This window comes from Onychostruthus taczanowskii, unplaced genomic scaffold (genome assembly GCF_017590055.1).
Source record: "Onychostruthus taczanowskii isolate IOZ18803 unplaced genomic scaffold, ASM1759005v1 scaffold74, whole genome shotgun sequence".
NCBI lineage: Eukaryota > Metazoa > Chordata > Aves > Passeriformes > Passeridae > Onychostruthus > Onychostruthus taczanowskii.
In genome coordinates this window covers 2,347,148-2,374,786 of record NW_024505229.1, presented here as the reverse complement: position 1 = coordinate 2,374,786, position 27,639 = coordinate 2,347,148, and the positions used below count along the sequence as shown (strand labels likewise).

General features: G+C 55.0%; 1 protein-coding gene across 1 annotated transcript; it reads left to right on the top strand.

Moving 5' to 3' along the window:
- The first annotated feature begins 111 nt into the window (after nucleotides 1-111).
- On the top strand, nucleotides 112-26,741 carry AHCYL1 (adenosylhomocysteinase like 1). Its single transcript, XM_041422545.1, has 16 exons — nucleotides 112-403; nucleotides 15,661-15,772; nucleotides 16,138-16,281; nucleotides 17,176-17,276; nucleotides 17,989-18,091; nucleotides 18,909-19,003; nucleotides 19,794-19,900; nucleotides 19,981-20,097; nucleotides 20,241-20,304; nucleotides 22,159-22,247; nucleotides 23,079-23,156; nucleotides 23,725-23,812; nucleotides 24,458-24,556; nucleotides 25,084-25,152; nucleotides 26,166-26,244; nucleotides 26,617-26,741. Exons 1-16 carry the CDS (start codon nucleotides 299-301, stop codon nucleotides 26,739-26,741), a joined length of 1,575 nt encoding a protein of 524 aa, XP_041278479.1. The 5' UTR covers nucleotides 112-298.
- Nucleotides 26,742-27,639: the final 898 nt, after the last annotated feature.

Below are 27,639 nucleotides of genomic sequence, written 5' to 3'. Positions count from 1 at the left end.
CCGCCAGGGGGCGCCCCGCCACCCTCCCGCTCCCCCGGCAGCGCCGCGCGGCCTCGGCAGCCCGGCGGGTGCGCGGTGACGTCACGGCGCAGTGACGTCGCGAGGCCCCGCCCCTGGCGCGGCGGCCGCAGACCCGCCGCAGCCACCGCGCCGGCGGCAGCGCACGGAGCGTGAGGCGCCGGCCGGGCCGAACCGAGCCAGAGCCGCCCGCGGTGTTCCCCCGTCCGCTCCGCCGGACCGTGTCCCCTTTCGTCCCGCCGGCGGTCGCGGTCCGCCCCGCGTTCCCCGCCGCATCAGGATGTCGGTGCCGGAGCCCGCCGGCGGCGAGGAGAAGCAGGCCAAGGAGAAGGAGGACGCCGAGAAATATTCCTTCATGGCCACCGTCACCAAGGCCCCCAAGAAGGTAGCGGGGCCGGCGGGGGGAGCGGGGGATCACATCCTGGTTCGGGGGAGCAGCCCCCGGCTGTGGCGGGGGAGGACCCTCGGTGAGGGGGGAGGCAGCCCCCGGTTGCCGGCAGGAGCCCTCTGTGGTGCCTCTGGTGGGGCACAGGGAGCAGCGCCCGGCTGGGGGGAGAACAGTCCGGGGTTCAGGGGAGCAGCCCCCGGCTGGGGGGAGAGCAGCCCCTGGGTCAGGGGAGCAGCCCCTGGCTGGGGGGAGAACAGCCCCTGGGTCAGGGGAGCAGCTCCCGGCTGGGGGGAGAACAGCCCCTGGGTCCGGGGAGAACAGCCCTTGGGTCAGGGGAGCAGCCCCCGGTTGAGGTCCGGGGAGAACAGGGGTCAGGGGAGCAGCTCCCGGCTGGGGGGAGAACAGCCCGGGGTTCAGGGGAGCAGCCCCCGGCTGGGGGGAGAGCAGCCCCTGGGTCCGGGGAGAACAGCCCTTGGGTCAGGGGAGCAGCCCCCGGCTGCGGGGTGAGAGTGCCCCTGGGTCCGGGGAGAACAGCCCGGGGTTCAGGGGAGCAGCTCCCGGCTGCGGGGTGAGAGCCCCGGTCTGGGGGCGGCAGTAGCCCCTGGTTCGGGGGCTCAGCCCCGGTTGGGGTAGGGGATGCAGCCTCCGGTTCGGGGCGGGGAGCAGCCCTCGGCTGGGGGGAGAAGCCCTCGGTTGTGGGTGGGACACGACCGTGACCCGGCTCTGAGAGGAGCAGCCCCACAGGTGGGGGGTTGTGCTGGGAAAGCTGGAGCTGATCCGTGTGGCGGTAACTGGGAAGCGGGGCTTGTCCCCTTTCAGTGGCAGAGAGGGACATTGGTACCGGCAAGGGGGCTGGTGCGGTCTGGGGGTGGCAGGTATGGGCCAGGGGGCTGCTGGCCCAGTTCGGGGTGGGAGGGAAGGGCTTGGGTTCTGGGGAGAGAGGGTATGTACTGGGTATAACCCTGGCCTGCATAGGGGTGAGGGGAGGAGTGGTACCTGCAGGGCAGCTTCTGAGGGGCTGGGGCCAGAGCAGGGGCCTCAGCTGTGCCACAGGAGTGCAGGGGGACAGAGTGACCCGAGAAGGGGACAGACAGGGTGAGGCCCTTGTGTGGGACTGTGGGGTGACCGGGCTTTGTGGTGGGGACAAAGCACAGTGGACGTGTTATATGGGAAGAGCCAGGAGCAACAACCTGGAGTCAGCTGTGGGTCACTCAGAAGGGTGGCTGAGAGATTTCCGAGTGTTGAGTTTCTCCGGGGACAGGGGTTCTCTTGGAGGTGTGGGTGGGAGCACCTTTGGGCTCAGAAGGAGGCTGCTGTGTCACCTCAGTACCCCTCCATCCCTGAAGGCCTCACAGGAGCTCTGAGGTCTCCCAGTGCTGCTCCCACAACCCTGTGGGGTGCTCACATGGCACAGAGGGTGGGCAAGAGCTGGTCTTGCCACTGTAGCAGGGTGCAGGACCCCGGTGACCCGGGGATCTGGCCCTGTGCTCCAGGCTCAGTGCTGAAGTTTCAGTGCTGTCAGGGAGGCAGATCTGTGTTCCAAGCCCTGCACAGATTTGTGCAGCTGAACATTGTGTTCCCCTCGGGGCTGCAGCCGCCTGGAAGCGGTGGATGCGAAGGCGGAGCAGTCACTGAGAATGGGAACATCCTGATTCTTTGGGGGAGTCTCTTCTGCCTGCTCTGGCCACTGCTGGGATTGGGGAGCATCTGACCCTTGGGAAGGTCAGCTGGATTTGAGGCGTCTTCCCTCCCAGGGAGCCAGGGATTGGAGACTAGGCCTTGTTTATCTGGGCTGTGGACATGGCCTGGAGGAACAAGCAGAGGAATGTGGGGCTGGGATCTGCCTCTTCCAGCAGTGGCTCAGCACAGTTCCAGCTCAGGGATTGTTTTTACCTTTTCATAACCATCACCTCTGTCAGAGTGAACAGCAGAAGGCTGCTCCAAGGGGACAGTGGGCTGCTAATCCTGGAGCAATCCATGGAACCAAAATACCTGTGGTAAAAGGGAATCCATCAAGCATCCTCAGAGGCAAGTTTGCCATCCTCTCAGGGGGATGAGATGTTGTATCCCCAGAATTTTCTGCTGCAGACTGGCTGTGCAGCGTGAGGAGCCTTGGTTGGACTCGGTGGCTGCTGCAGCTTTTCCTGGCTGGGTGAGGATATTGAAGGTGCCCAGAGCGACACGCGACATTTGAGGCTGATAACATCAGAGATGGGGAGAGAGCTGAGCTGAGCTGAGCTCAGGGAACAAATTGCTCCGGGCTCCTGTTTTCCTTGCCTGGCTAGTTCCTGCAAATAGTGCTGGGGAACAGCAGAAGCCTTGGCAGAAGGATGAAAGACCAAGGAAGGGAGAATTGCTCTCCTGAGATAAGCTGTTGAGTGCCCCCAGCTCTGATGCCTCCGAACAGGATTGCAATTAAGCCATTAAAACGCCCTTCTGATTCCCTGCAAGTCAAAGTGGTTTTTGTGCCAGCTGCCCTGGACCTCCTGGCATGGTCAGAGGCCAGTGGAGATAGTGGAGAGAGATGATTTACCAGCGTGGATGTGGGCAAGATAGTGCTGTGCTGCTGAAGCACGTCCCTCCTGGGTTTTCAGGCTCCTTGAACTTTGCTGATGCAGTTTGTATGAGGCGTTTGGAGATGGGGAGGGTGGGAATGTGGCCAAGCTCAGTGCAGGCTCCATCTCTCTCTTTGAATGGCTTTTCAGAGGAGCTTTAACTTGTGCTGGAGCTCGGGGAAAGTGCCAGTGTGAGCCCACAGCATCGAGCCCAGGATCTGCAGGAGCATCTTGGGTGCAGCTGGAAGCACGTTGGGCCTGTGGGTGCTGTGGAGAAATTGGTGTCTCCTTGTTGGGGTCACCTGCAGCTGGGACTCAGCCCCTGGCATTGCTGTTTCCTCTTGTCAGGGACTTGTTTAAGGTGAAAAAGTGAAACAAGCAGGAGGTAAGAGATTAAGAGATTAAATACGATCAACTCCAGGCTGAAGTAGGAGCTGACTCAGTGGAGGTGAAAGGAGGAATAGGCACGTTTTCCCCCAAGAGCTGGAATTTCCTGGCTCTGCCACAGCTCCCTTTTCACTGCAGTTTGTGGTGATTTGTCTGTCAGCGTAATGACTCCAGTTTGGTCTGAGCGAGGTGCTTCTTTGGCCAGGAGTGGTTTGCAGGCAAAGGTGAGCGAAGCTGATTTTGCACCTTCTCCAGCCACGGCTGTGGTGTTGCTGGGGAACATGGGGAATGCTGAGGCTGGTGGCTTACCCAGGTTTAGTGAACATGGATGTGGAGATGATGGTGGCAGAGCTCAAGGGCAGGTTGTGCTCCTCCAGATCCCTGTGTGCCATCACTGCTGCGTCTGGGCATCTGCTCTCCTGCCTCCCTGGAGACTGCAGGTGCCCTTGGCAGCAGTCGCTTTCCCAATCCACGTCAGCCGTGCGGCGGAGCCTTAAACTCCCAGCGAGCCAAGCTGGGGGTGCCCTGGAGCGGGAAGGACACGCTGAGGGGCACCGTGCTTGCAGCAGGGCAGGGGGCTTGGCACGTGCTGTCCCTGCCTGTCACCTCACCCCGCTGTGTCCTTGTCCCCCTGGCATCGCTGTCTGCTGGGCTCCTCCACACCTGGCTGCTGGCAGACAGATGGACACTGCAGACAGATCTTTCTCCTGCAGCATTGCTGGGCTCTGAGATGGGCTGAAGGCTGTGATTTGGTTCTGGGGAGGTGAGTTGGGTGCCATCTCCATGCCCACGGAGCCGGTGTGGGTGCGCCGGGGCGGTGCTGTGCCCCTGCGGCTGCCGGCTCCGGCGGGATCCCGCGCAGGCTGTGGCAGGGAATGCTAATGCACAGCGCTGCAGCTTTGCGGTGGCAGCGAGCTGGCTGCTGTGGGGGTGGCAGAGATGGAGCAGGGAGAAGCTGGGGAGAGGGGGATGGGGCCCTGTGGGGAGCTGCTGGCCCCTGGGGAGGGCTGGGTGTCCTCTCCAGAGCATCCTTCCCACTGTTGCTGTCTGCAGTGGCCTGCGCACTGCTGACCTTGCTGCAGCCGGCTGCATCCCTGCCCTGCACAGCCCTTTCCCAAAGACCTGTTCTTGCCCCGCTTTGCTCTGTTGTGACTTACCCCAGGTCCCTGCAGCTCTGCCAGCCCGGGTGATACCTTCCCCTTGGGGCTGTCAGGGGGACGAGACTGCCCTTGTTTGTCCTGACAGAGCTCCTGTAGCCATTCGTTTTTCCTGTCCCTTTAATTTAATTCCTTAGAGTGGCTGCTCATAAATCCTCTGTGCCTTTGTGAGCCTGTCTGGGGCCATGGCTACCACCTCCTGTCCTGCTGTTCTGCAGGCACCGTGCACCTGGCTCTCCTCATTCCTTTGCCCAGATCTTCACTTCTTTGGTTCCTTGCTCTGTCTGAGTTTTCCTTCTCATAATGAGGTGCCTGGGCTGGGATGAGTTGAACAGCTCATCATCCTCTGTGGATGTCCTGAGATGAGTCTGGCCTTCCCTGGGGTGCAAGAAAACCCTAATAAGTGGGGAAAAAAAGCACAGGAGTGTTTGAAGTGGAGATGAATTACTGGGGCTTGGGGCAGCCAGGTCACTTCTGGTGCTGTGTTAAATGATAGAATCCTATTTTATTTTCTAAGTTGCTCTTGGGACCTTCCCATTGTTTTGGTGTTTTGGAGGGTCTCCCTGATGCCCAGAGGGGAGGCTTGTGCCAGTGCCCCAGCACTGGGCAAGGCCAGAAGACACTTAATTGAATTGTTGAACCACAGAGGGGGAAGAAAGGAGGTTTTGGGGGTTTGATGGGCACAAGCCATCTTCAAAATCATGTGCCAGAACCTTTGGCTTTTGCTTCCCTCTTTTCCTCCTGCATCCCTGAAGGAGGCTGGGTTTCCACTCTTGTGTCGGTCCTTTGGAGATGGGAGAAGAGTTGGATATCCATTCTTCCCAGTCTTCAGAAGCATCTCTTTTCATCTTTTAATGGTGTGGGGGTGGAGACCACCCATCCTGGGAGCCCCCTTCCCATGTGAGCTGCCAGGTCTGGAGTGTGGGAGGAGTGCTGGAGAGGAGCAGAGTGTTTTGTTTTGACCTTCCATGAAATGCCAGGTTATCTTCTGCTGGGGACTGGCCTACCACAATACTTTCTCTGGGAACAGTTTCCTCTGTGCTTTCCAGCCTGTGCAAATGTTGGAATGAGTTCCTGTGCTCCCTCCTAGATGCTGAGGCTGGGGTATTTCACTCTGGAAATCAGGCTTTCAAGTTTCGGTTGGAGTTAATCCTTTGCAAGTGAGGATCCTGCCTGTGTTGCTCCTCTGAGGAGTTGGTGGGTGCCTCATCCCAGATTTTGGAGCAGGAAATGTGTGGGACCTCAGCGCTCAGCCCGAGGGATTTGCTTGTGCCTGGCTGTGTTTTTATCACCAGGAGTTTTCTGCGGGTGACAGTTGCATTTGCAGAGTTATGTTTCCCGCTGAGCCCTTTGATCAGAGCTGCTTATCTGGGGCCTCTGGCTCACCTTCACTCAGCACACGGTGGTGACATTCCAGGTGACTGTCCTGAGACCTGCTGGTGGCCCCAAGGGCCTGCAGTGCGAAGGATTTTGTGCCAGAACTTCTCCCAGAGTGAAACTTGGTGAAACCAGGGGCTACGTCTGTAAGGGGCTGGGAGAAGAGTCAGGGAGCCCCACCAAGGAGGAGCATCATGGTGACACCTCAGCAGGTGGAGCCCCTTCCCAGGGCACTGGGTAATTCCAGGGGCTTGGGCACCCTGAGCAGTGCTGGAATGTACTCTGCACCATCCCTCTCTGCCCACATCACCCCTGCAGGCTTCCCTGGCATGGTTAACCTTGGGAATGGGTGCTCTGGGACATCTTGGTTGATGGCCCAAAGGTCCAAAGAGGAAGCTGCTAGTTTGGAAATGGTTTGGTTGGAAGGGATCACCCAGTTCCACCGCCTGCCATGGCAGGGACACCTTCCACTGTCCCAGGTTGCTCCAAGCCCTGTCCAGCCTGGCCTTGGACACTTCCAGGGACGGGGCAGCCACAACTGCTCTGGGCCCCCTGTGCCAGGGCCTCCCCACTCTGACAGGGAAGAATTTGGGCTGTTTTTTTGGCAGCTGCCCTCCCCCCAGTGGGTTCTGTGCCTTTGAGACGGCAGGATGTGGAAGCTGAGGCCAGTCCTGCCTTTTGGAGCTGCCCTCATTGCCCTGTTGACTTGGGCTGCTTGAACTGTGAATTTTAATTACACTTTGGGATCAATACGGTGGCCTTGGCAACGAGCTTATTGCTGCTGCAGAATCTGTTTACCTCAGGTTGGTGACAGCCAAAGGACTGAGGTGGCCGAGGACATGATGTTCCAGCTCCTTGAACAGGCTGCATTGTAATTCGGGTGAGGCTCCCGCAGCCCTCAGAGCTGGGTGCAGCTTCCCCTTGGCTGCCCCCACAGACCTGGAGCTGGCTGGCAGCACCCGTTCCTGCCTGGCTGAGGAGCTGCCTGCACTCAGGAGCCAGGATTTGGGTGGGAGCTGCTGGAGCCTGGTTTATCTGTGTGGTGTGGGTGGAAGGGATCACTCCTTCTGGCCTTTTTCAGTGAGAAGTGGGCAGCCTGGAAAAGGAGGCTCCTTGGGGCTTTGCCTTCCTGAAACTCATGTTTTAGTGTCCTCTTTCCAGATGAGGGTGAGGTTCAGCCTGTGTCTGCTGTTTTCTGCCTCTCCTCCTTTCTCCTCCCAACAGGGAGCTCCAGATTTCACACATTCCTGCACTGTGGGGAGAGTTTTACATCCAACCTGGGCATGTTTTGGAGCGAGAACATCTGGCTGATCCCTGTTGACCTTGGAGCTGTCAGCATCTTGCAGGCAGCACAGTGTCTCCTACATTAACTAACCCCTTCTCCAAATATTCTCTGAGCTTGCCATCGCCACAAGGAAATCACTTTCATCCCTCCTGCCTCCTTTAAAAGAAATGGGCTTCATGGAATCAGCCCTGTTTGCAGCAAAGGGTTGGCTTTGCTCTGATACAGGTCTGATGTTTATCCATCCTGGTGGTGATTCCTCAGACTTCTGAGCAGGGAGGAGCCCATGCTGAAGCCTGAGGTTTCTCCTGCTTTGCCTCTCTCCAGATGCATCAAAATCTAAGTAACTTCCAGGGCTGAAAAATGTCTATTGGTAAATGAGGAATGGGCAGCTCTAGTGGAAATATCACTGTGAGAGGCTTTGGGAGTCAGGGCAGGGAGAGGATGGATTTCCAGTTTTTCAGAACAGGCTGCTCCTGTTTCCATGCTGATGTTGAGGGGTGTTTTCCCTTAAAGCTGTGACACAGGGATGGAGGATCAGCTAAGGGTACCTGAGGATAGCTGAGGCCTCTCCTGAGTGGGATTTGCTGTTTTGGTTTTTGAAAGAGCAGTAGAAGTCTTGGAGTGCTGAGATTCTCCAAGACAGTTTGGGGGGAGAAGAGGAGGCAGGTGGGGTGCCCAGAGTGCCAAGGGGAGTGATTCCTCCCCCAGAACATAGAGGCTGCTTTAGGATTATGGAGCAGAAGTTTGGCCTTCTCAGTAAGTTGGTTTTTTGGGTTTTTTTGTGGTGAACCTCCCTTTGGACCATGAGGTGTTGCTGAACGAGCTGTTTGGTAGTGTTTCCAAGTGTTCCCTTGGTCTCATACAACTGTGCTTGGAGAGGCATTTTCTAATTAGTTTAAAAATTGGTGCTAATTAAAGCTGATTCCCTCTCAGCTCTGACACACAAACACATTTCCATGGGCTTCCAGCTCTGCCAGCTGGCCTGTTGGAGGCCAGCAGTCCTCAGATTGCCCCATAAGCTGCTGGGAGTGATTTAACCCACAGTCATGGAATAGGGAGTGGTTTGGGTTGGAAGGGCCCTTAAAGCTCACCCAGTTCCCTCTGCTGTGGCTCCCAAGCCCTGTCCAGCCTGGCCTTGGACACTCCTGGGGATCCAGGGGCAGCCACAGCTGCTCTGGGCACCTGTGCCAGGGCCTGCCCACCCTCACAGGGGGAGATTCCTTCCCAATATCCCATCCATCCCTGCTCTCTGGCAGTGGGCAGCCATCCCCTTGTCCTTGAAAGGGCATGATCTTGTATTGCTTGTGCAGTTCTTCCAGTGTGGTCACTCCAATTAATACTGATTTTCCTCCTGCCCAGACACGTGCTGTGCCATAGGCTGGGTGGGCACTGGGGAGGAATCCAGAGGTGAGAAATCTGGGATTGCTTTAGACCGGTTGCTGTTTGCCCGTTCATGGGGATTATGGGGTTAACCTGTGAGACATGACCCGAGTTCACTGCCCTTAGGGATCCCAGACATTGGACTTGAGCTGTTCCTGCCAGGAAGGAGATATCCCTCTGTGTTTCAGGAGATATCCCACTCCATCAAAGCCAGGCCCAAGCCTTTGCCTCGATTCCTGCAGTCCAAGGCCTAGATGCCTCCTTATCTGCTGGTGGGGAGCTTTCCCTCTGCTCCTGCTGGAGCACACCTTTGACCTCCAGGTGTTTATGAGGCAGATTTATCCCCAGTTACTATTTAACACTCAAAATCACATTTCTTTTATTGAATCCCTGCTTCTGTTTATTTTTCCTTTAATTGGCATTTATAGTGATTCCCATAATGACTGAAATCTTGTGGTGATTTCCAGCCTAGTAACCTTTGGAATGGGTCTCTTTCTTTCCTGGTGTTTCTTTTCCTCTGCCGAGTTTTGAGATTCATGTGGAAGTCCTTAATTCTCATCTTGGACTCACAGAATTTTTTTTTTTTTTTTTTTTTCCCCCAGTGCTTTACCCAACCAGCCTGTCCCTGGCAGTGGAAGATGGATGTTGGGATCAGGGCTTGGCTGTTTTGTTTTGCCAGAACTTCAGTGCCCTTTTACTTCTTTGCTGGGAACAGTGTAAAGGTTTCCAGGTGGAGATTTGGCTGGGATTCCTGCTCAGGGAGTTGGCAGGGACAGTGCCAGGCAGGTCTGTGCCTCTAGGGAGAGCAGCCTGCCCTGTGAGCCCTCTGGGAGTGAGAGCTCCAGATCCAGGAGCACCAAATTCCACGTGGCTGTGCTTCCATGCACAGAGCAGCAGCCTTGGGGAGCTCTGTCTGTCTGCAGTGTCTGAATGGAGCACTTGGGATTTCTTCTAAAAGTTGGGGGAGCCACCAGGAGAAAGTTCTCCTCCTGCAAAGGCCACACCTGGAGCAGAAGCAGCTCCTTCTTCCTGAGGGTTGTTCCACTTCCAGCTCTCGCAGAGCCCTTAGTGCTCAGGCTGTGGAGGACCAGGAGATGCTTGCTGAGCAGCTCTCCTGCTCTTCCAGCATCCCTGTGGAATGGTGGGGTGAAGCAGTGGACACTGCTGGGGAAAATCCCCCACCTTCACCTGGCCATGGGCTCTGGCTGGGGTTTTGTTTGCTTCTGGGAGGATTTGAACTGGGAATCTGGTGGTTCTTCCATGGGTTTGCCATAGCCTGATGTGAATTTGTGCAGCCCTTTGCCATCCAAGTTTGCACTGGCATGTGTGACTAGAGCTTGGAGGTGGGAAAATTGGATGATTTGAGTCACAGAGCCAAATCCACCTCCAAACCCTCCTCTCCGCAGTGGTTTGGGGGTGAGGATGGTGAGTTGTCAGGGTGAGAGTCTTGCTGGTCCTGATCTGCCATCCCTCTTCCCCGAGTATCTTGTTTTTCCTTTCCTTCCATCCTTAAGGAGTGCTGTGATCCACAAATACCCTTACAGGCTGGAAAACCTCCCAGGAAAAGAGCCTTGAAACCATCCCTGTCTACCTTGCTGATTCCCACCCCAAAAATCCGTGTCCTTTTGGATTGTGGAGCATTAGCCGTGTCCCCCTGTGTGTCCCCTGTGTCCAGCCTCATGTCTAGACACTGTCCTGTGGGAGCAGGGGCTGGCTCTCCCAGCCTGGTAGCAGAGCAGAGGGGGCCTGAGGACAGGGCAGCCAAGTCCTCTAAACAAACCCAGCACCCTGGCAGGGCCACAGTGGGCATGGGGCCAGCTGCAGGGGCCAGCACAGGGACACACACTGGGAGCACTGGGAGCCTGCAGCTAGTGGGTTTGGGATGGCCTCAGGGAAGCAAACCTGGCAATAGCTCTTTTCTCCTGGTCAGGAAGCTCAGGGTCCCCACCAGGATCTGGGTGGCTGTGAAAACAGCATGGAAGAGTTCTGTCCCTTCTCTGAGGGATTGGCTCAAGCAAAGCTGCTCCTCTCTTCTTTTTGATCTGGAATGAAGGAGAACACTCGTTATCTGACTTTTTTTAGCCTCTGCTGATGAGGCTGAAGGGCCTCATTCCCTGGGATGCCTCTGCCCTCCCTGGATGCTGTGCTGAGTCGCTTCTGCAAATCATTGGATTAGAACAACTTGTCCTTTAGAAATGCCTGACCCAGCTCCTCCTCAGGAAGAAACAGCAGCTCTCTGTCCTTCTGCAGATAGGGAATCCTTGGAGACTGAAACCTGAAGGTGCCCATCTCCAGGTGGGCAAAACCCAGCCTTGCTCCAAGCTGCTGCTCCTGTCTCATGTGGAGGCAGGGCTGGTGAGGAGGAGGATGCTTGTTTGAGCTGTAAAGCATTCCTTGTCTGGCTGAATTTCCAGGAATGACAAAGAAATGATGAACTTAAAAGACGGGTCACGTCAGGGCTGCCTTGGCAGCACGGTCATCCAGCAGTGCCCTCCAGCCTCTGCCAGGGAGTTTTTGTTTGGGAGAACATACAAAATAAGGGGAACTGGCTGCATTGAATAGTCCTGATCCCTGCTGCTGGTTTTCTGCAGCCAAAGGAAGGGTCCCAGGACTGGATCCTTCCAGGATTTCTCCTGGGAGGACAGAAGTGAGTTGCAGAGTCTCTTCTGCTTTAGAGGTGGTTGTGTGGCTGTAGGAACGTGCTGCTCCCATTTTGCTGTTCCTCCCTGGGCAACTGTGCTGTGTCCTCACATCCACTGATGTCAGGCTTGGAAGTCTGGAGGGTTTTAGATGGTTCATTGCTTCCTGCTTCTCTTGGGTGATGTGTGGAGCCTGCTCCTGTCCCCACTCCACTTATCCAGGACAAAAGTGGCTGGGAGGACACTTTTCCCGTGGCTGCGTTTGTGCCGATGCTCATGTTTTCCCTAATAATAAAGAAAGGATTGCTGAAGCAAACCTGGGGGTGCTAGGAATAGAGCCTGGAGCTGCTTCCCAGCCTGTGTCCTTTCCCCTGTAGAGCCTGTGCATTGATGAGCCATGTCAGCTGTGAGTTGGTGGATGCTTTCCAAAATCTCTGTTCCTTCCACAGTCTGCTCCTGCTCTTCCCCAAGGCTGCATGGGATGCAGTCAGGGATGTGTAGCACAACAAAGGAACTTAAACGACCTCTCTGGAGCTGTTCTGGGAATGGAAGAAGTGTTAAAATGAAAAGTGGGATTGTCCTGTGTGAGAGGGACATGCTGGGCTCCTGGAGTTAGGGAGTGGAATTTTCTTACTCTGTCAGCTCCAAACACTGCTCTCCTGGCTGACCACAGAGAAGGTGCTTGGGATCAGCCATGGAGGATGGCACACCCTGCAGTCATGAGCTGCCAGTTTGGTGAGGAGGTACCAATCTGGACCTGCAATCTGTTTGCCCTCTCTGTGTCGTAATAATTAAACAAATGAGGCTGTGTGTGCTGGGGACGCTTGAGCTGCTGGGTTTGGTGCTGCCCCACCAATGTTCTCAGTGGATTTGCCCTTATGCCCTAGAGAGAAGCTTGTTCAGGCTGGTCTTCAGCTTCCTGGTGGTTTGGGAGGCTTTGGGCAGTGTGGCCAAATAGGGTGGACAGTGCTCCCTCAGCTCTGGCCCTGGAAAGGGTGATTTGAGCTGAACATGAGCGGGCTGTTGGGAAATGTCAGGTCTGCCTGGAAATGGGCACAGTGGCAGTGGCTTGGCTGGTGTGACCGGGAGCAGGCAATGCCTAGTGAACCTCTGGAAGAACTTGGCAGGAGATCATGGATCCTGCTGTTTTCCTGCAGAACATATCCCCAAATCCCTGCTGTTCCAAGTGAGGAACTGCTCATTTGGCCCCTTAGGTCTCCAGCCCCTTCTTCTCCTTTTCCAGGCAGCGATGCTGAAAACCCCTGGCTTCATTGCTATGCCGGGAAATGGGTGCTGTCTTGTTTTCCCTACTTGACCATGAATTTCTGGGATGAAAAAATATTTTCCTTGCTCTTAAACCCTTGTGCTCCACCCGGTTGGAAAAGCTGCTTCCAGCAGGATGAAGTTTGGGATGCAATTCGTGACCGTGCTCTTGAGAGCTGGACAGCCCCAATCCCGCTGAGCCAGGGACAGCCCCCAGCTGGGAATGCCGTTCATTCCAGTTCCCCTGACAGGCAGAGGGATTAGGAGATTTTCTCTGTCTCCTTAATGCAGCTCGAGCTGCGGGCACGTGGAGGGCGCTGGTCACGCACCTCTCTCTGCTCCGGTGCCTTGCCCGAGCTCCCTGCGCTGCCGGACACAGCGGCGATTCCCCGGGCTCCGAGGGCTTGGATGTTCCCGTGGTTCCTCAGGTTTGGGTGCTGTTCCTCGTGTTTGATGATAATTTTAGCCAGGGCAGATTTTGCTAAGCTGGGGAGTTCAGCTGAGCCCTGGTAAAGCTACGGCAGGGATTACTGGGGGTAATTCAGCGCTTGGTTTGCTAGCACTTGCTTTTTCTCTCCTGTAGGATTCAATCCCCTCATTCCCATGTTCCTAAACCTGCTGTTTCTCTTGCAGGGTGGGGTTGTGCCTCAGAGCTGGCTCAGCACTCACAGCTGGAGCCCTGAAGGGGAGGTGGATTGTGGTGTGGGATGTTGTGGGACTGGGCAGTGCAGCATCCCTCTATCCCATCCTCTCTTTTCCATTGCATCCCAAAGGAACTTTGCTCCATGAGACCATCTAGGCAGCAGTTCCCTGAAGGGAATTGCCCTGTCCCAGAGCACACACATCCTGGATGCTGCAGGCCAGGAGGGACCTGCACCCTGGGCTGGAGCACTGTGCTTTATGTTTTTTCCCTCCTGGGTCACCTCTTCCCTGGAAACCTTTCCCTGAGATACAGAAAATTCCTCAGCTAACACTTTAAGCTGTTTTAATGCCAGCAGCTGTTTTATGGGGAATGTTTTTTTATACCCTCTGGTTTGATGAGCTGCCAGAGGAAGAGCTTGATGTAAAGGCATGGAAATCTTGTGTCCTGAAATTGCTGATGCTTTTTCCTCCTTGGAAGTGCCCGTGAGCAATATACTGGCATGGAAGTAGCGCAAGCCTATCCCAGGCTGTGTGGGGAAGATTGATCCCAGGAATAGACCTTGAACAAATTCCAGCAACATCATTCCTTGCTGGGAATCCTGCCAGCTCCTGCCACACACCCTGAGCACAATATTGGTACCTGCCTGGAAGTGCTTCTATCCCAAAACCAACTTCCCTGTGGGGGTGGAGGTTGTGATGACCTCTGGATCCTCCCTCTGCTCTCCCATGGGGATGGAGGTTTGAATGCCCTCCAGGTCCTCCCTCTGATTTCCCTTGGGGATGAGGGTTGTGGTCTCCTCTGCATCCTCCCTCTGCTCTCCTGTGGGGATAGGGTTGGGATGCCCTCTGGATCCTGCCCTCTGCAACCTCCCTCTGCTCTCCCATGGGGATGGAGGTTGTGGTGCCCTGCAAATCCTCCCTCTGCACCAAATGACCTCAAACAATTGCAAAACTAAACCTTCTATCTCCATTTATCCTTCCTATTCCTTCCACTAGTACAAACTAAAGCAGTTTGCATCAGAATCCAGCTGCAGTCTGCTGGGAAGTCTAGTCAGGGAAGCAGATACTGGGCTGTGATGTGTCCAGGATGGAGGAGCTGGCTGGAAACCTTGCAGCAGCAGCACCCACAGGAATGCCTGGGATGCTTGGCTGGGTGTGGTGATGGATCTCTCTGTGCCAGTTGGTTGCTGGAAGGGATGCTGGAGTCCCACATCATCCCTCCTGCCCTCCCTTGGAGTGAGCCATGGGTTTCATGCCCCTGTGTCCCTTCCCAAGTGGAATACCATGCTGGTTTTGGCCCATCTGCTGTGGGATTCTGTAGGATTGTGGCAATGTTTTCCAGCCCAAAAAGCTGTACTGGTGCTGCAGCCACCCCAGCTCCAGCCTGTGCAGATTCCTCCTTTCTGGAATGGATCATTTCAAGTAAATGCTTTCATTCTTCACCCCTCTGAAGGCTGTTTTCTGCATCAAAGCTCTCAGGGAGCTTTTGGGATGGCTGTGACACTGAAAGCCCCTCCTTGTGGCTGCTCTGGGCTGTCTCTTTCCATCATCTTGATTTCTCTAGGACTCCTCTCAAGGTCTCCTGGGTCTTGGGGATGCTTTCTTAATCCCACTCCCTGCCATGACGTCTCATCCCCGTTAAATGGCAAAATTAAATCCTGCAGCGACGTGATCTGAGTGAAGGGGCCGTGCTGGGGTTCTTTGTTAGGGTCTCCTGCATGGCAGCAGGGAGGGGGCTGCAGGCTGGGGTTGCTGGAGCTTTCCCTAATTCCCTTTCATCTCCCTTGCCTTTCACTGGCAGGAGCAGCAGTAAGGCCCTTTGCTGGCTGCTCACTCGGGGTGAGCGCAGCAGCTGAGCACTTTTGGTTATTTTTCCTCTCTTTCTGGCCCAACACAGTTAAGTTTGATGATCTGGTGGAAGGTGCTGGAGCCTTGAGTTGCCTCTGGCTGAGAGAGGTGGCTGTTTTGGGGGTTCTATTCCAATGGAAACATCTTGTCCTGCAGAGGAGGCTGAAAGCCAATGCAATGTCAACTTCTTTTTGTTGAAATGTTCTCTCTTGCTGAGGTTTTTTCCTGTGCTTTTAGTGTCAGTTTTGGAAGGATGTGTGGTGTTTTTAACCTGTGGGATGCTCTGCTCCTGGGGAAGAGCCTGGAAGCTCCAGGGATCTGTTTGGACCACCCCAGCTTTCTTGCTGCTGCATTTTTGGGCAGAAATCTGCTGGGATCGGTTGGGGCAGGGGCTGTGGGAGCAGGGGCTCTGCCTCCACATGGGTTGTGGGTTGTACAAGGAGTGTAGTCCCTGAAGGAGCCTCAGGGACTGGGAAGGGATTAAGGGGGATGTTTCAGGGTGCTCTTTTTATCTTCAGGTGTTGTGTCAATGCAGGGTGACAAAAACCTGGTGGCAGCTGTTGCAGGCAGAGGAAAGGATTTAATTTTTGGCATCTGTAACTTTGTATTTGGTGATGTTAATTTTTGTGAACTGAAGGGATCCACGGGTCCCTGTAGCTTGAGGAGGTGCCAAGCCCTGAGGATCACCTCCTGATTTAGCACTTCTTTCCTTTGCTTTCAGCAAATCCAATTTGCAGATGACATGCAGGAGTTCACCAAATTCCCGACCAAGACGGGCCGTCGGTCCCTGTCCCGCTCCATCTCCCAGTCTTCCACCGACAGCTACAGCTCTGGTAGGTGCCAGGTCCTTGTCCTCTCGTGTTCCTCTCAAAAACCCAGCGTGGGTGCTGCAGTGAATGTGCTGCTCACACCCTGTGGCAGGATTTGTGCTGCTGTTCATACTTGGATGCTGAGGGAATGATTCCAGGCATTCCCAAAGCTCAGGCAGTGATTGGCAGTTGATAATCCTGTTACCTCTGGGCTGTTTTAGAGAAAAAGAGTGCAAAATTCCTTCAGGGTGTTGGCTTTCCTTAGGGGATTGGTAGTTTGAGCCATGAGTGAAAGCTGAGAAGGGAAACAAAGCAGAAACCTGAAGGGTAGGAGGTTCTTGGGTTCATAAGGCCTGGCATAACACTCATTCATTCCTCTTCTGGTTTAGCTGCCTCGTACACAGACAGCTCTGATGATGAGGTGTCCCCCCGAGAGAAGCAGCAAACCAACTCCAAGGGCAGCAGCAATTTCTGTGTGAAGAACATCAAACAGGCAGAGTTTGGGCGCCGGGAGATTGAGATCGCCGAGCAAGGTACAGAGTGGAGTGTGGGGCTTCTGGGGCTTGGGGCAGGTTCTGGAGACCAGGAGCTGAGGAGTGGCAGTTCCCACTCCTGCTGCAGCCTTGGATATCCTGCTTTCCCCCCCTCCCCCTGCAAATCAGTTAGGGAAGATTGAGATGTGCCAGCATATGTTGATGCTCTGTCCCATCCCTTTTCTGTCAGGAGCAGAGCTCTTGCTGGGTTTAATGTTTTGTTGGCTATGGATGGATAAGGGTTTTGTAGCACTTTCAGAGATATGAAAGCTGAAAATTCCACCCCTTCCTGTGGGGGTGGTAGGAAGCTGAATTACCATTTCCAGTGAGGTGATTGGATAACTCACCTTGTAGAAGGGAAAGATAATCCAGACATGTCTAGAGCAGCTCTTCTGAGATGTGGCAGCTCTGTTTGCATGTTCAGGTGTTTCACCTGCTGCCAAAGGGCTGGTGACTGTCCTGAGGAGCCTTACCCCAGCAGTGCCAGTCCCAGACCCCTCCTTGCCTCTCTCCTTGTCCTTTGGTCAAGTGACACTGATGTTTTGGTCCTTTTTTTGCACAGACCAGGGTTAAGGAGTTTTCTCCCTCAGCTCTGTTTGCATGTTCAGGTGTTTCACCTGCTGCCAAAGGGCTGGTGACTGTCCTGAGGAGCCTTACCCCAGCAGTGCCAGTCCCAGACCCCTCCTTGCCTCTCTCCTTGTCCTTTGGTCAAGTGACACTGATGTTTTGGTCCTTTTTTGCACAGACCAGGGATGAGGAGTTTTCTCCCGGCCTGTGTAACAGCAGAAATTTCGGGGCTGGAGGTATCCTGGGAGGCCCTGACAGGAGGGGAGCTGTGGCAGAGAGGGGACCCTGCAGACTGAACCAGCATTAAAACCTCTCTTCCTTTTGCAGACATGTCTGCTCTGATTTCGCTCAGGAAACGAGCCCAGGGGGAGAAGCCTTTGGCTGGAGCTAAAATTGTGGGCTGTACCCACATCACAGCACAGACTGCGGTGAGTGGCTGCTTGTCTGGGGGGCCTGGGCTGGGACATCAGCTTTTCCACGGGGGAGAAAGTTCCTTATCTCTTTGGGAGAAGGCACGTTCAGTTGAGTCTGGATGCGTTTTGGAAACGTTGTGCTGGTGGCATTTCAGGGTAGCATTTGGTTCCTGTGCCCAGCACTGCTGCCCAAGGCCTGCCCTCGTGCCAGGGGCATCTGTGACCCCGGGTCATCCCTGACCTCTGGGTTATTATCCCTTGGCCCTGGGCTACTGCAGGCACCTGGGGCACCCCTGACCCCCGGGGCACCCCTGATCCCCAGGTTATCCCTGACCCCCGGGTTATCCCTGACCTCCAGGACACTGCTGGCTCCTGGGGCACTGCTGGCGCTTGGGACAGCCCTGACCCCTGGGCCACTCCTGACCCCCGAGACATCCCAGATCCCCGGGGCACCTCTGGCCCTTGGGACACCTCTGACCCCCAGGACATCCCTGTCCCCTGGTGCACCCATGATCCCTGGAACACCCCTGTCCCCCAGGGCATCCCTGACCCTCAGGACACCCCTGGCCCCCTGGAGCACCCCTGACCCCCGGAACACCCCTGTCCCCTGGAACACCCCTGTCCCCGGAACACCCCTGTCCCCGGGTTATCCCTGTCCCCCTGGAACACCCCTGTCCCCGGGAACACCCGGGGCCCCCCTGAGCCGGCCCACCCCGCTGTCCCGCAGGTGCTGATCGAGACGCTGTGTGCCCTGGGGGCGCAGTGCCGCTGGTCTGCCTGCAACATCTACTCCACCCAGAACGAGGTGGCCGCGGCCTTGGCAGAGGCTGGTGAGTGCAGCTGGGCCAGAGCCCTCGCAGCCCCTCCTGCCTCCCTGGCCTCACCCAGGGGAAACCTTCCAGGGAACTTCATATTTCATTTGTATATATTCTGGTTTATATTTATATATTTTTATTCTATATTTATGGAAAATTTATATTTAATATATAACAATATAAAATTTTGTATTAAAATTATAAAATTATCATTTATATTTAGAAATATTTTATACTAGGTATATAAAAGTATAAATAAATATTTAAATAATATATTATAAATATTTATACATTGACATAAAATATTCAATATGAATACATGTATAGATAATGCTTATAGATATATTTTGTATTGAATATAAATAAAATAGATATAAAATATAAATAAATAAAAAATAAGAACAAATATAAAATATATTTTAATTTTATATTTAACCATATTTTAATTATATTTTATTTATTTTATGCTGTTTAAAATTAAACAGTTAATAGTAGTATTAGTACATTAATTAGTTCTAATTAGTAGCATTACTACAATATAACTACTATAAGTTATTGTTAGTATTCTTGTTTCCTTACTATTTATTTATTATTATATCTTTGGTTTTATTATTTATTTTAATTTTTAAAAATTTTGTATTTCTGTTTTAGGGAATTAATATTTTTGGGGACTGTCTTCTAGGGAGGGATGGGCAGGTCTGATCCTGCTGTGGGCAGTGATGTGATCTCTGCATGGCCCCCTGGCTCTTGTGTCCGTGTGTTTCTGGAGCTGGCCAAGCAGCAGGGAGCTCTGCACACCCAGCAAACTCCAGGGGTGCTCCTGTTCTTGCAGGTGTTGCTGTGTTTGCCTGGAAAGGGGAGTCAGAGGATGATTTCTGGTGGTGCATTGACCGCTGTGTTAACGTAGATGGCTGGCAGGCCAACATGGTAAGGAGTCTCCTCCAGCCCTTCCTCTTCTTCCCTTCCACCCTGGGGCTGTTCCTGGGAGCCTGCTGACCTTGAAAGGGCCTTTGACCCCCATTAAAAGGGGGCTCTTGGAGAGCAGCAGCTGGAGATGAGCTGGGAACAGCCATGGGAATGTGAGGAGCTGCAGAGATGATGTCCTGAGTGGGCACATCCCAATGGCAAAGGAGCAGCTCCTGGTGGAGTTGCCATGAGCCAAGAAATGGGACCTGTTTCCCCCTGCAGGAGCTGCCCCAGGCACTCCTCTCTCAGCACAGGTGCCATCTGCCCTCTCCCTCCCAAAGCTGGGCTCACAGTGGGGACCTTTCCCTTGTCAAAGCTGATGTCCCCCTTGGTGCATGGTCTGTGGTCACCAGTGATGTGTCTGTGAGCCAGGACACCTCCCACAGCCTGTCCTCTCCCGTTTGCTTTCTGGGCATTCACACCATCTGTGGTGGTGTCCTTAGCTCAGCCTAGTTAGTTAGATCTGCCTGTGGTCACCTTTGCAGGCTGCAGAGCAATAGCAGAGCCAGGAAATCCTGTTAGGATCCAGCAGCTCCACACAGGGGTAAGAAATCTCAGGGTTTTAGAGGAGTCCCTGAGTTGCAGGCACCTAGGGGAACCCCGGGAGTCCTGGCCCCCAGGCCTCTGCCCAAACAGCCCCTCCAGCAGTGCCTGAAGTTGCTGGTCCAAATCATTTCCCCATCCTGTCCTCAGCCAGTGCATTTCCCAGTGGGAGGCCTGACTGCTCCCTGTTCTTCCTTGCCTGTTCTAGATCCTGGATGATGGTGGGGACCTGACCCATTGGGTTTATAAGAAATACCCCAGCGTGTTCAAGAAGATCCGAGGGATTGTGGAGGAGAGCGTGACAGGGGTGCACAGGTGGGAGCTTTGGGAAGGCAGATCCAGAGATCTCAGGGAGTTGCTGCTGTCTGCTCTGACCTGCCTCTGCCCTCTCCCAGGCTGTACCAGCTCTCCAAGGCTGGGAAGCTCTGTGTCCCAGCCATGAATGTGAATGACTCTGTCACCAAGCAGAAGTTTGATAACCTGTATTGCTGCCGGGAATCCATCCTGGATGGGTGAGTCCTGCTCTTTTCCCCACTGGCACTTCCACACCGGGTGGGTTTGGCTGCAGCTGCTTCTAAAGCAGAGATCAGGCTCTGCTGCTTTGACCTGGTTTTGGGTTGACTGATCCCAACACAGGTCTCTCTCTGTCCCCCAGCCTGAAGAGGACCACGGATGTGATGTTTGGAGGGAAGCAAGTGGTGGTTTGTGGTTATGGGGAGGTGAGTTCTGTGAGCTGTGCTGGCCTCCCCCAAGTCAGCATTCTGCAATTCCCTGTGCAGAGGCCATTTGCCCTTGCTATAAGGAATAGATCCAACCTGGTGAGCGATAACCAGGGAAATCTTGCTGGAATCTGCTGGGAGAATGGGGATCAGGGGTCAGGTTTCCCAGTTTGCTGCAGATGAACTGGGCTACACAGCTGACAGTTGCTGGGAACACTGGCCTGAATTATAACTGTCCACGGGTACTCCCATCTGCTGTCCCTGGCCCAGGTTCAGCATCCAGCCTGGCTGTCACTGAGCAGGGCAGGCAGCTTCTCCCTGGGAATAATACTCTGGCAGAGGGAAATTGTATAATGAGCTTGTAACTGATTCTACCCTGGAAGGGCTGGAGCTGGGAGCTGCCACCTTCCCTCCATCTGTGCACGTCAGTGTGGGTGTTTGTCTTCCAGCACTGTGCAGGGACTGGCAGGAGCTGCAAAGGCTCTTCCCAGCAGGAATTTGCTCCCTAATTCATTTAGGCACTGGTGGAGCCCAGCTTTGCTTGACCAAGAGACTGTGCTGGCTCTCACCAAGTGCTCTGGGCTGGTGCCTGATTCTCCAGGCAGGAGATGTGCTGGGCATTGTTGTCTCCAGGGTCTGTCCTAAACTTTACTGGACTTCTTCACAACAGGGGAGTCAGAGAATCCCAGACTTCCAACCCATATTTGAGTTGAAAAGGAACTTCAAACTCATCCAGTTCCACTCTGTGCCACAGACAGGGACACCTTCTGCTAGACCAGGTTGCTCCAAGCCCTACCCAACCTTCCAGGGAAGGGGAGCCACAGCTTTTCTGAGAAGTCCGTTCCAGTGCCTCACCACCTTCACAGGGAAGAATTCCTTCCCACTATCCCATGTAACCCTGCCCTCTGGCAGTGGGAAGCCATTCCTCCTTTTCCTGTCACTCTGTCCCTTGTCCAAAGTCCCTCTTCAGCTCTCCAGAATTCCCTTTAAGCACTGGAAGGGGCTCTAAGGTTTTGCTGTAGCCTGCTCTCCTCCAGGCTGAGCACCCTTAGCTCTCTCAGCCTGTTCACCCTGACTGGTTTCCCCTTTGGATGTGAGTTGAATCCCAGCTGGCCCTGCCTGGGTGTGTTCAGTAGACCCGAGGTTAGAGCTTGGTGATAAGTGAGGGTCACTCTGGAAATGTTTTTGGTCCAGCACCTTGCTGGTCACAAAATGGGGCTGAGTAGAGTCTGTGCAGCAGAGCCAGGTGTTGGTGTGGGTTGGTGATGTGGAGAGCTGGACTTTGTTTTAATTTTCCACTGAGGAGAGGAAGCAAGTCCGAGATGCTGTTGCAGGAACCCTGTGCTCCATATGCTGATGTGGGCAGCATGGGATGGAGGATCTGCCCCCTGAGGAGCAGGACAGCTCTGAAATCCTGTAGCTTAAAGGCAAGGGGGGCAGTGTGTGCTCCTCTAGGCTAATTCCTAGAGGAATTTAATTCCTGCTTGGAGAAAGGCTCCTGCAGTGCTGGGGCTGCACAAGCTGTGAGAGCGTTGGGTTGGGAAAACTCCTGTCATGGATATTTCCAGCTGGAGCAGCCACAGCATTGGCTGTCACCACTCCCACAGGGGAGAATTCCTTCCCAGTATCCTGTCTAATCCTGCCCTCTGGCAGTGGGAGGCTGGTGGCCTTGGAGGGGGAGCTGGGCTTGTGGCACTTGTGCCTTTTACCAGGCGTATCCTGAGCTGTTGCTGGCATTGGGCAAGTGGCTGGGATGAGAATCTTCCAGCCTGGGATGGGCCTGGGCTGTTTAGGGCAGGGACTGTGGCACTGGTGGGTCTGTGTCCTGCCTCACTGATCTTTCTGCCTCGGCAGGTTGGGAAGGGATGCTGTGCTGCCCTGAAAGCCCTGGGAGCCATCGTGTACGTCACCGAGATCGACCCCATCTGTGCTCTCCAAGCCTGGTAAGGTGCTCCCATCTGCTCAGGAGTGTCTCTCTCTCTCTGCTCTTCCAAACCCTGCCAGAGGCTGGAGTGAAGCCAGGGGGATCTGTGGTACATTTTGGAGAGCATCCACCTGACGGGGGTGTGATGGGGAAGGGCTTGGGCAGCTCTCAGGGATGGGGTACTGGGCAGAAGATGCTCACTGGCTGCTTTGGGGAGGCTGCTTAGGTCTCTATGCCACACATTGCTGGCTCTTCCAACATTTCCAAGAGTGGGTTGGACATCCCAACTGTTGCACAGCTCTCCCTTGTGGCACTGCTGTCCCTGGAGGGGTAGAGGAGAGCCTGGGCTGCTGCCAGAGCCCTGGGAGCCATCGTGTACGTCACCGAGATCGACCCCATCTGTGCTCTCCAAGCCTGGTAAGGTGCTCCCATCTGCTCAGGAGTGTCTCTCTCTCTCTGCTCTTCCAAACCCTGCCAGAGGCTGGAGTGAAGCCAGGGGGATCTGTGGTACATTTTGGAGAGCATCCACCTGACGGGGGTGTGATGGGGAAGGGCTTGGGCAGCTCTCAGGGATGGGGTACTGGGCAGAAGATGCTCACTGGCTGCTTTGGGGAGGCTGCTTAGGTCTCTATGCCACACATTGCTGGCTCTTCCAACATTTCCAAGAGTGGGTTGGACATCCCAACTGTTGCACAGCTCTCCCTTGTGGCACTGGTGCCCCTGGAGGGCTAGAGGAGAGCCTGGGCTGCTGCCAGACAGTTTGGAGCTGCTGAGATCCCTCATGGCCTGGGGCAGAGAAGGAACAAACTTCTCCTCCTCATCGTGGTCCCTATTCCCCTTTTCTTGGCAGCATGGATGGATTTCGGGTGGTGAAGCTGAGCGAAGTAATCCGTCAGGTGGATGTTGTCATCACCTGCACAGGTAGGGACAGACAAGGCTGGAGCACGTTGAGGAACATCCTTCCCAAGTGGGGTCTCAAGGGGGCTGGAAATGGAGGACATTTCACTGCTGTGTGCTCCTAATTTTCCACAACAGCTGGGCTCTGATTTGCTATATGACCACAGTCCTGGCCCAGAGCAGAGGGACATCTTGGCCACATGTTCTCAGGGTATTTTGGGATCTCCTAGAGCCTGGTTAATTCACGGAGCAAAGATGAAAGATTTGGGCACTGCCCAGGCTCCCCAGGGAATGGTCACAGTCCCAGTCCTGCCAGAGCTTGAGGGGTGTTTGGACAATGCTTTCAGGCACAGGGTGGGATTGTTGGGAGTGTCCTATGCAGGGTCCAGGAGTTGGACTTGATGACTCTTGTGGATCCCTTCCAGCTCAGGATATTCCATGAGAGCACTTGTGCCACATGTTCTCTGCTGTCACAGCCACAGGGGCTCATGTCTCAGGGAAGCTCCTCTGATGTTGCCCCAAGCTGAGCTTCTCGTGACTTGAATTCAGGGAAGGAGAAAGCAGAGGGTTTGTGTTCCCACTGCTGTGGGGTGAGCTGTGAACGTGGTGACCAGGGAGCACCTGGACCGGATGAAGAACAGCTGCATTGTGTGCAACATGGGCCACTCCAACACCGAGATTGATGTGGTGAGTGCTGGCTCCTGCCTCTGGCAGTGCCCGCCCGCTGGCTCCTCTGCCAGTGCCCGCCTGCTGGCTCCACTCACTGTGCCCATCTACCAGCTAGTGCCCTCCTGCTGGCTCCTCTGCTAGTGCCCGCCTGCTGGCTCCTCTGGCAGTGCCCGCCCGCTGGCTCCTCTGGCAGTGCCCGCCCGCTGGCTCCTCTGGCAGTGCCCGCCCGCTGGCTCCTCTGGCAGTGCCCGCCCGCTGGCTCCTCTGCCAGTGCCTGCCCGCTGGGTCCTCTCACTGTGCCCATCTACCAGCTCCTACCTCTGGCTGTGCCTGCCTGTGCCCCTTGCCTCTGGCTGTGCCCACCTGCTGACACCCCTAGCAGTGCCCGCCCGCTGGCTCCTGCCTCTGGCAGTGCCCGCCCGCTGGCTCCTCTGGCAGTGCCCACCCGCTGGCTCCTCTGGCAGTGCCTGCCTGCTGGCTCGCCCTCCTGCTGGCTCCTCTGCCAGTGCCCACCCGCTGGCTCCTCTGGCAGTGCCTGCCTGCTGGTTCCTCTGGCAGTGCCTGCCTGCTGGCTCCTCTGGCAGTGCCCGCCCGCTGGCTCCTCTGGCAGTGCCCGCCCGCTGGCTCCTGCCTTGACCCAGCCTGTGCCTCCTCCTGTTGCAGACCAGCCTGCGGATGCCGGAGCTGACCTGGGAGCGGGTGCGCTCCCAAGTGGATCACGTCATCTGGCCCGACGGGAAGCGCGTGGTGCTGCTGGCCGAGGTGTGTTGAGAGCTGGGCCATGGTGCTTTGGGCCTCTGTCAGGAAATCACAGATTTAGCCACGTGGAAAAGTGCTGAGAGAAGCTTCAGGGCTCAAAAAAAGTGTTTTTTAATTTATTTTATTTATTTGTTTTCTTTCTTGAGGGCGGGTGTGTCATATCCCACATGAGACACAGAGGTGCCATGTGACTCCGTTCTTTCTAGCTGGGATTCATCCCACTCAGGCAAACCCCATCTGTGCAGGGTTTCCCAGGTGCTGGGTGGCTCCTCTTCCCACAGGAGCTCTTCTGGCAGGAGGAGAGACTGGCTTTTCTAGGGACCACAACATTCCCCTGCCTTGAAATGAAGGGTTAAGGTGGAAACTGGAGCAGACTTCAAATGCTCTGGTCACCATGCTCTGGTTCTCTGTGCTCCTGTTCCCTGGTCCCCTGTGCAGGGAGGGGATGGAGTTGAATCCCATGTGGGAACTCAGTTTGGTTTGGATTTGGGAGCATGTCCAGCTCTGTGCTGACTCCTGCTTTCTCCCAGGGCCGTCTGCTCAACCTCAGCTGCTCCACAGTTCCCACCTTTGTTCTCTCCATCACGGCCACCACACAGGTCCGTATATGGGTGGGGCCCTGCACAAGCCCAGGGGTGGGGATGGTTTGGAAGGGGCTGAGAACATGCTGGGATTGGTCCTTGAGATGGCACCACTGCCAGAAATACCATCTTTTTCTGGGCTGGAGTTATTGCTGGCATGGACCCAGTGTTTTGGGTACAGCAAGTTTTGGGAGAGCTTTTAAATGAGTGGTTTCATGGCACAGATCCTGCTGGGCTGGAATAAAGGTTTAAGCTTCCCCCAGACAGGTTTGAGCCCTCCTATGAGAGGTGTGAGACCCCCTAGCATGGGTTTAACTTTCCCCACCACAGGTTTTAGCCCCTCTAGCACTGATTTAAGCTCCCCAGCTTGTGTTTAAGCTCACCTAGCACAGGTTTGCGCTTACGTCAAAGCAAGGTTTTGTTTGGGCTGGGAACATGGAGGGGCTGGTGGCACTGGGAACACTGAGGGGATTGATGGGACTGGGAACATGGAGGGTCTGGTGGCACTGGTGCTCTTGGGGAAGAGCAGCCAGGCTGACAGTGGGGAATTCCCTTATCCTCACTGCTGTCAGCCCAAGGGGACAGGGAACAGGCCTGTGTTTTGGACTTGGTTCACAACCGTGGAAGCCAGTACTGGGGGTTTGCAGTTTCATCTGTCCTGAAGGAATGACCCTGGTTTTTTGCCTGTTTCTGAGGAGCAGTCCCTCCTTTTCCATGTGCCACAGCAGCTGGGTGGTTTAAGAGGAGAAGAGCTGCTAACCCTAAACCATCCTCATCTGTTTCCCTGGGGTTTTGAGCCCAGATGCTGCAAACAGGTTGGGTGGCATCTCATCCCTGCTCTCTGATCCCTCCAGTGGGATTGTGGAGACCCAGGCTGGGATGTACCTGGGGTGGGAACCTTTCCCTCGAGGCATGTTGGAAATGGTTGCACTGTCCCTGCAGCTCCCACATTCTTCTCTACCTTTGTGAGCTTTGTGCTGCCCAAGCTGGTGGCCATTCCTGACTGTTCCCAGCTTATCCCCTCTCCACAGGCTCTGGCTCTGATTGAGCTCTACAATGCTCCCGAGGGCCGCTACAAGCAGGACGTTTACCTGCTGCCAAAGAAGATGGGTGAGTGAAGGAACTGACTTTTCCCTTGGGAATCCATGTGCCAGCAGTGTCAGAAGAGCTCAAACCCGGGCTGGGAAACACTTCCAGAGGGACAGCAAGTTCAGGGAAGCCACCAGAGGCAGTGACCTTAAAATCCATGGGGGTTATTTGCTTTATCTTTGTTAGTGTTCTGCAGCGTGGGAGGCATCCCACATCCTGCAGCCTCCCTTCTCTGGGAATTTCCATGCCCTCCTTGTGCCTTTAGAGGCACGTCCAGCCCAGGCTTGGGCTCAGCCCTGCTCTGGGTGATGGTGAATCCGGGGTGCTGCCCAGCCAGACCTTCCATGCTGTGGTGGGTGTGGAGCCCCTGATGTTCCCTGTTGCCATTCCCAGATGAGTATGTGGCCAGTTTGCACCTGCCATCGTTTGACGCCCACCTGACGGAGCTGACGGACGATCAGGCCAAATACCTGGGACTCAACAAAAACGGGCCTTTCAAACCCAACTACTACAGGTGAGAGCTGCTGGGCAGGAGCTCCCAGCTCCCCACTGGTTTGGAGTTCTGCCTCCAGCTCTGGGGTCTCCAGCAGCAGAAGGATGTGGAGCTGCTGGATCCCTGGAAGTGTCCAAGGCCAGGCTGGGCAGGGCTTGGAGCAACCTGGGACAGTGGAAGGTGTCCCTGCCCGTGGAATGAGATGAGCTTTAAAGTCCCTGCCAGCCCAAACCAGTCTGGAATGCCATGCCTGGGGGATCCCCTTGCCCTGGCACAGCAGCACCTCCCATGTCCCTCACTGTCCCTTCCTTCTCTCCTAGATACTGACGGGACCATTTCCATGAAGGACCAGACCACACAAGGCAACATTTGAGAGATTATTTTTTAAAATAATTTTTATTTTGGTTTACCTTTTTTTTTTTTTTTTTTTCCTCTTCACCACCACCAGAACCTGTTTTTACATTTTATCTGTGATTTTTAAGGTCAGGTTTTCTTTTCTCCCCCTTTTCCATGATCGCATCCCTGTCTGATCTTGCCAGACAACCTGGGATTTGCTTCTTGCTTTCATGTGGCTGAAGCTGCTGATTCCCAGCCCTGGCTCCAGGAGGGGCTTTCCCTTTCCTGCTGGGCCAAGGGCACTTCATTCCTGCAGCAATGGTTTATTTTGGCTTTTATTTTGTATTTTTTCCCACCTTTCCAGCCCACGTCGGTCTCAGCCGGGCTCCCTGTGGATCCGGAGATGCTCTTCTACCTTACCTTCTATTTCTTTGTGTGGATTATCTGCAACTTCTAAATTGCCTTAAAGAGCCCAGTTTTAGCTGCTAGATCCCTGCTCCGGGTGCTTCCTGGGAGCAGAGTGGCCTGCAGGACACCTGGCAAAGGGGGTGACTGTGCCCAAGCCCAGCCCAGGTCCCTGCGCTGAG